Source organism: Rhea americana, unplaced genomic scaffold, assembly GCF_003343005.1.
Source record: "Rhea americana isolate MKP2758 unplaced genomic scaffold, rheAme1 scaffold_523, whole genome shotgun sequence".
Lineage (NCBI taxonomy): Eukaryota > Metazoa > Chordata > Aves > Rheiformes > Rheidae > Rhea > Rhea americana.
The window spans coordinates 115464-123085 of NW_028186672.1; the positions used below are offsets into that span (position 1 = coordinate 115464).

Sequence of the window (7622 nt, forward strand, 5' to 3'; positions counted from 1 at the left end):
AATCAGCTGTGCTGAAAACAAGACCCTTTAGCAGGAAGAAGGGACCTGAGTCACAGCGTGGACCGTCCCCAGGGCCCGGCCTGGCGGAGGAAGGCGGCCGCTGCTGCRGGCTCCCGCCTCGCTGGCCTGACTGACGCTTCGGAGATGGTTTCACAGCAGAACGTGCTGCAAGAACAGCTTTTAACCGCTTCTTTCACCCTTGTTTCGAGTAGGGTTGTAGGAAAACTGTCCTCAGGAGGCAGATCAGCRCAGACACGTTAACGTGTGCACGGGCAGGGGAGGGTAGAAAGCTCCCACAGTCGGTTTTGTTACCTTCCTTTCATTATAGCAAACCAAACAGTCAYTAACTCCTCAATTTGTTGGAAGTAAAGCAGAGAAATTAAACTGCTCGTTAAGACAATCATTATCAGCTCTGCCCCAGTTCCCACCTTCCTCGGATACACTCCTAAAGCCAAACTCTAATCCGGGAAGCAGCGGGGATGAAAGGGCAGAGGCTGGCGCGGGGCCTGCGCTGGCAGCCGGGGAGGATGGCGCAGCCTCCTTCCAGCCCGGCCCGGCTGCTGGACGTGGCACAAACCGAACAGCGGCTCCACAAGTAAAACTCGCTCCTTTTCCCTCCCCACCGCCACCGCTAGCAGGTGCGGGGGGGGGGTTGGTTTTTTTTGTTTTGTTTGGTTTGGTTTGGTTTTTTGCAAGACTTGTTCCTGCATGTCCAAAGGCTTAAATGAGTCAGAGTGAACCCTGGCTAAAAGATACATATATATATATATTTTTTTTTAAGCAAAGTGTCTTTGATTCCTGCATCACCCACCCCCCCGGCCCCGGTTCTACTGCAAAACTTTGGCCTGCCGGAGCCAGGAAGCAGCAGCGCGGAGGAGCTCCAGCCGCCTTCCCCATCCCTCAGGCCCCAGTGCTGCTCCGGGCAGCGCCCAGCTGGTGCCACCGTGGGCTCGTGCCGGTACCCTGCCAACAAGGGAAGCTTTTTTTTCAGGGCTAAACAACCTTTCTTCCCCCCCGCCCTGCTTTTTTACCTTTCTGGGGCCTCTGCGAGCTCCGATTCCCATCCTCACGGTCCACTTGAATAGCAGCTTTGTAATCCTAGCGGGCYGAGGAGGGCGGTCGCGGCTCTCGCTGTCGGGCCAGCCTAGCCCCGCGGCGCTGGTTTAGCGMCCCGGCACCACGGACGCTTTCAAAAGAAGAACAGAGGTTAAAAAAAGAAAAAAAGAGGCTGGTCCAGGGCTCCCGGCGCCCAGGTGCGCCCGAGCAGCACCAGCCCAAGCGGTTCCCCGCTCCAGGTTGCTCCCAACACGACAAAAGATGCTGGAGCCCGTTTTTACCGAAGTTTATTAGTTTTTTTTAACTTTTAATATATTTAACTTTTTCTCTTTTTTTTAAAAAACAAAAACAACAAAACACATTTTGGTCTGACATTGGTTAATGGTCCTTTTCCCCCCACCCCTCTGCGCTGGGAGGTCTCGCTACGTCCAGCTTCGCCCTGCGGATGGGCGGATGCGGGAGGCATAGCCAGGCCTGGCTCCTTCTATCTTCCAAATAAATAGAAACGAAAATCAGTCGCAAAAGTTGTCCTGTTACGGCTGGGGAGGGGACCGGCAGAGGCCACGGAGAGGGACACACTCAAGGCAATCGAAACCCATTTACAGAAAAGGAAAYGAGGGGATTAAACTCCTCCGCGAGACGCTAGTAGTGACTAAACGCTACAGCTTCCTTCCCCCGAGTACTCCATAGTGTTGTCTAATATTTCAACCACTAAAATACCCAGGACTTCATCTGCTCCCCCGTCACGGATTGCCGAGGGCGGTGGAGCCCAGGCTGCGCCGGCCCACGTGTCCGCCCGCCCTCCGCTCCGCCGGCAGCTGTCCGCCCCGGCAAACGTCGATCCTGCCCCGCTCACCGGCGAAGCCGGAACAGGGAAGGGGCTTTTCCGAACCCTTCGGGCGCGGGGTTGGCGCCGGGAAGAGGCACGAAGGCCCGCCGCGGGACGGGGCTCCCCTTCCGGCGAGGGGAAGGGGGGATAACCGAGGGCTCGAGGCCGCCCCGGGGCTCGAGCCGAGCTCTCGGCCGCGGGGAGGGGAAGGAGCCGTCCCAGAGGGGTGCCGGAGGGCAGCGGGCCCCGCTCCGCCTCCCCCGGGGCACACCGGCACCRCGGCGGATTAAGGCAGTGGGTGAAAGGCAAAAAGGGCACCAAGGGTGAGCGTGACACGGAGAAGCAGCGACCGTTGCCCTCCCCAGAGCTGCGGCCCCCCTCGGAGGGGAGCGGGCGGGTGAGATGGGCTCTCCGGGGGTCCCGGTTTGCTCTGCTGGACCGGGGAGGGGAGGCGAGGGAGGGCGCGCGGGGAGGGGACGGGGACCTCGGCGCTACGTGACGGTGGCAGGGTGGGATTTGACATCTCACGGGCTCGGCCTCCTCCCGCGGGCCCCCGGCCGCCCCTGCCAGCCGGGGCCGGCCGCGCAGCCGCGGGGCGAGGGCGCTCAGTCGGTTTTGCGGTGGTTGTTGTTGAGGACGGGGTGGCCGTTGGAGAGGGGCCCGTTCTTCACCACCTCGTCCTCCTCCTCCGTGTCGTCCGTCTCTTCGCGGTCRCTCCTCTCGTCCTCCACCACCTGGGAGGGGGTGGGAAAAGGAGTCTCGGTCAGCACGGCTCCCTGCCGTGCCTCAGTTTCCCCATTCCTCCACCCCAGTTGCCCTCCTTGAGGGATGCTCTGGGACTCAGGAAGCCAAACCGAGCTTTCCCGTCCCCTTGCTCCCGTCTCCTCCCCGCGCGGTCTCCCCAAGCGAGCACGCCGTGGCAGGCAGCGGCCCTCCGACAGGTCTGGAAATAGCCCCCCACACCCCCGTCGGCTTCCAGGCAAGCCGCGAGCTCCCAGCGCAGGAGAACCTGGCCCCCGACTTGCCTTTCCAGTTACGAACTTCTGGGCCATGCGGATGATGAGGTAGGCCCAGAAGATGTGCAGCGACTGCAGCACCACCATCATGAAGTTGAAGAAGTAGTAGCCAAAGAAAGCAGGGTAGAGATCCAGCGGATAAACCACCGTGCAGTGCATGATCCTGCCCGGGACGCAGGGAGAAAAAGCTCTTTTAATGCCAGGGATCAGCTCCCCACCTGGCAGGTKCCCCTGCTGCCCYGTGCCTCAGTTTCCCCACCCGTTAACCACAGCCGGTGCTCACCAGAAGGGCAGGATGACCAGGCGGGTGATGATGAAGACAGCAGCAAAGACGATGAAGATGTTGTTACAGGTGTTCCTCCAGCCAGCGTAGTTGAACATCTTGGCGGACTGCGGGAGCGCAGGGGTGTGAGCCGGGGAGGGGACGCGGCCCGCGGCCACGGCCGTGCCGGAGGCGGGGAGGGGGAGGACATACCTCCAGCAGGTAGTCAGCGGAGTCGTGCAGAGCCATGATGAGCGTCCCCGCGCGGACGTAGTTGGCGAACCAGGAGAAGCTGATGAGGATGATGGTGGCGACATGGTGGATGATTTGCTCTTTGAAGTCCTGCAGGCGGGAAAGCGAGGGGGCCGGGGTTACGCCAGCCCTGCTCCATCCCCCAGCGCCCTGCCTTCCCTCTCGTCCCCAAGACCCCTCACTTTGTCCCCAAATCCTCCTGGTCAGCTAGCCCCATTGCCCACAGGGCCTGGGAAAAGCCTGCTAAGATGACCCTGCATCGGCTACCCCTCAAAGTGGCCCAGCCCGTCCCCAGAGCAGCCCCGTGACCGCAGCCCACCTTGCGCTTGACGTCGGAGGCGATGCTGAAGAGCAGGGACCAGTAGAAGGAGAGCTCGATCATGTAGTACCAGTACTGGGAGGGCAGTATGCTCTGAAAGGCAAGGGACAAGCTGGGGGCCACCTCCAGGCATCCCGGAGGGTTTGACCCTCTGCTCCTGGGTCCCAGGGATCCTCCCACATCTCAGGGGGGTTCAATCCCCCTCTGCAGGCATCAGCCAGACCCACGTGGGTGCCAGAGGCCCCCTGAGCACGCCAGGGGGGTTCAATCCCCCTTCCCAGGCATCGACCAGAGCTGGTAGACCCCAGGAACCCTTCTGCACTCTTTGGAGCTCTGATGCCCCTTCCCAAGCATCAGCCGGAGCCGGGCAGCCGCCAGAGGTGGGAAGTGCCGTGGGAAGCCGGCCGGGACAAGGCGCAGCGCTCACCTGGATGGGGTATCCCTTCCACACCTCCCGGAGGTCGTAGAACCAGGGCTTCTGCGGGACAGAGGGAAACGACGGGGCGTTAGCGGGGGCTGCGGAGGCCAGCGGGGCCGGGTGGCCGGGGGGGGCTGGTACTTACATCTACTATGACAGCCATGCCAGCAATGAAAGCAATAAGGTAAAACGTGAATCGCCAACTGGAAAAAGGAAGTAGATGGTTCTCAGACGGGCACCGGGGCGAGGGAGGGAGAAGGACGGAGCCCCCAGCCTCACACTGTCCCCTCCTGGGATGGCCAGTGCCCCCACGGCCCCATCCACTGCCCACGGCGCAGGGATCGACTCCGCTGCAGGGACACGGCGAGTCCCCAGCGACCGGTCCGGGGGATAGACGGATGGATACAGGGTCTCACCTGGCCTCTCTGAACTTCTTGAGCAGGCTGGGCCGGTCCTGGTTGCGCCGGCGGCGAAACCAGCGCTCCACCTGCCGCACCGTGCAGCCGCTCTTCTTCGAGAGCATCTCCACATCGGCCTGGGGGGCAGCAGGGGCATCAACGCTGCGCCGTGCCACCCCCACGTCCTGCCGCTCGCCCTGCCCCAGCCACCCCGAGCCCGTTTCAGGGATGCCCCTCACCTGCTTGGGATGCTTGGTAGTGGCCGCGTAAAACTTCTCCAGCACGGCGTTGGGGGTGGCTTTTAACCTGATCTTCTCCTTGACGTTTAGCAGCCCAGCCAAGGGGGTGGCCACATACCTGGGGAAAGGGAGGGGACAAATGAGACGTCCCCACTTCTGCGTCACCCAGCCCTGTCAAACAGGCAGCAGGGACAGTCTGGAGAAGCCACCCCGGGACCTGCAACCTCTCCGTGCCTCTGGTTCCCCATCCTGCTGCTGCCTGGCCTTGCTGCAAGCGGCTTCTCCAGGGTGGGACTTGCCACAGGGGTGTCCCCTAGGTCCCTCTGCCACTCCAGGGCATGGGGACCACCTCTGGGACAGGGGTCAGGTCCTCTCTGGTCCTGCGTGAAGAGGCAGGGCCGTATCCACCCCGGCGAAGGTGCCRCCCCCTTCTCCTGCCATCCCAACAAAGCCCCGTCTGTTCCCGGCCTTGGCTCACCATTGTTTGCCCAACAAATCGCTCCTCAAACGCCGGGCCCCCGCGGCCAGCGATAAGGCCAGCGAGGGCCACGGAGGATGCACAAAGCCACGTTTGTGCGGGACCACCGGGGGCAGATCCCTGGCCCGAAATCTCCGCTGAGGGCACATCCCAGCTCAGCGTCCGGCCCAGCCCTCGGAGCGCCGCGGCCACGGGACGAGGAGGCGAGAAGGAAAGCGTGGTGTTGCCAGGGCCTCAATCCTGCTCCCCAGGGCCTGTGTTTTGCAGCGCGTCCCCAGCATCGTGCCCAGCTCCGGGGACGGAGCAGCATCTGGACCAGAGCTTCGAGGGACGCAGGGACGGCAGGATCCCACGCCAAGGGGACGGAGGGGAGGAATCACTCACGTCTCGAAGASGTGCCGGACAACGAGGAAGAGGAAGGCCAAGGGGATGGTGACGTAGAGGTCAGAGGCTTTGGCGTAGACTCGCCCATCGCGGTCCTCTAGGTCGGCCCAGGTGAGGTTTGCGGGCAGCCAGAGCCGCTCCCACCAGAAATAGCTGTACAAGGTCTGAAACATGCTGGAGGGGGGAAAAGAGAACCGGTGAGGTGGCATCGGCCCCCAAACCGCTCCCATGCCTCCCCCCGGCGACCGTGCCGACAACCCCGCGGCTAACAACCACCCCGGAGGCTTGGGACCCGCTCAGATCCGCGGGTCCGGGTAACCCCCGAGCAGGCTGAACCGCACACCCGGCCCGCAGCCGCGCTCGTGCCCGGGGACAGGCCGGGTTTCGGGGCCGAAGGAGGGGAAGTGGCCGCAGCCGGGGGAAGCCCCGCTCGCCACGAGGTCCCCGGCGTCCGCATCGCGCAGGCGCCGCTCAGACGGCGAAACTCCCCAGCAGTTGGCACCAGGGGAAGGGCCCCGGCCCCGAAAGGAGAAGCAGCTCCTGGCGGTGCCACCGAGCGGGAACCGAGGTGTCGGGGGGCCGGCTCGCGTCGCGCCGCCGGGAGCGGAGCACACGGTCCCCTCGCCCCATCCCCGAAAAGCGGGCAGACCGGCCGGCTCCTCTCCTCGCGCCGCGGTCCGAACCGCCCTGCGCTGCGTCCGCCCTCCTTCGGAGCCGGCCGCGACCCCGCCGGCCTCGCCGGCGTCCCGAGCCCCGCGGCCGGGGCAGGGCTCGGCCCCGGCGGAGGTGGGCGACYCGACGAGCCCCCGGCGCATCCACCTGACGGGGACGCTCCGCGGGGCGGCGAAATTCCCCCAGTGCCGCGTGGCGGCGGGTGCTCGGCGCCAGCGAAGGGACTTTGCTCCTTGCAGCGGAGAGGTCAGCGGGTGATGATTAACTGAGGCCGGCTCCCTCTCCCGACCAGCGGGATGGATCCCGGCCGCGGGAAGCAACCGGCCTCCCGGACGTTCTCCTGTGCCCGAATCCAGGCCCTGTCCCGCCTCCCCAGCGGCATCGCGGCCGCGGCTGGGCCGGGCCCTGGGGGCAGATGGACAGCAGGACAGACRCAGGCCCAGAGGAAAGCGCGGAGAGAGGAAGAGGAAGGATGAATCCCCTCAGCACGTGGCTTGCCGAGCCAGCGCCGGCACTCCGGGCTGAGGTTTCCTGGGTGGAAAACCAGCCGCCTTCCCCAGCCACTCGCATCCCAGCAYGTTTCTCTCCCGGATCATCCTGGGAGTGCCGTGTTTGCGTCCCAGATTCGTTCCCGAGCCGGAGCTCCCCCAGGCCGAGGCCGTGACAACTCGTGTCCCTTGTAGATCCACCAACCTGCACCGAGACAACCCCCTCTCCAAGGGAGACATGTCCAGCTCCRGCTCCCCCCTTGGTGCCAGAGCAAAATCCTGCAGCACTGCAGGGACCCTCGGGGAAACCGAGGCACAGACGCCACCTCCAGCCCTGTCCCGAACCCCGGGTGCCGGCCAGGAGCAGAGCGGGGCCGTGGCGAGGAGGGAGCCGGTGGCTCAAGGCCGCCGCGTGTCCGAGAGGCGCAGGATTAGGGATTTGTCGGCGGCACAAAGGACACCTTTGTGCCTGGAAAGAAAAGCCCCGGCGCCCCGTGTCACAGCCTGGAGAGGGGAAGGACACACAGACAACCGGCGCGTGCAGGCGCCCCGACAGCGAACGCTCCCGCCGGCCGGAAAACCCCGGAGCGGGTCCCGGCGGGGGAGCGAGGCGTCGCGGCCCCGAGGCACGAGCGGAGAGCGAACGGGCCGGTTCGGGGAAGGAGGAAATCCCGGGGAAGGAGGAAACGTTTCGCAAGGCCGAGGCGGGAGCGTGCCAGCCCTGGAGCAATCCGGATTTAAATAGACAAGACCGCAGATAAGGGCTGCGCCGCGGCGGGAAGCAATTACGGCGCTCGCATCCCCGGGCAGC

The 7622-nt window shown here is 64.4% G+C and overlaps 1 protein-coding gene across 1 annotated transcript; it reads right to left on the reverse strand.

Annotated features, from left to right (window-relative positions):
* Positions 1 to 1326: 1326 nt before the first annotated feature.
* CERS2 (ceramide synthase 2) lies at positions 1327 to 6308 on the reverse strand. Its single transcript, XM_085318172.1, has 11 exons — positions 6301 to 6308; positions 5652 to 5825; positions 4790 to 4907; positions 4569 to 4687; positions 4298 to 4355; positions 4162 to 4212; positions 3735 to 3827; positions 3377 to 3505; positions 3185 to 3291; positions 2911 to 3064; positions 1327 to 2619 (listed from the first exon to the last, which is right to left on the reverse strand). Exons 2-11 carry the CDS (start codon positions 5822 to 5824, stop codon positions 2491 to 2493), a joined length of 1131 nt encoding a protein of 376 aa, XP_085174298.1. The 5' UTR covers position 5825; positions 6301 to 6308; the 3' UTR covers positions 1327 to 2490.
* Between the last annotated feature and the right edge of the window lie 1314 nt (positions 6309 to 7622).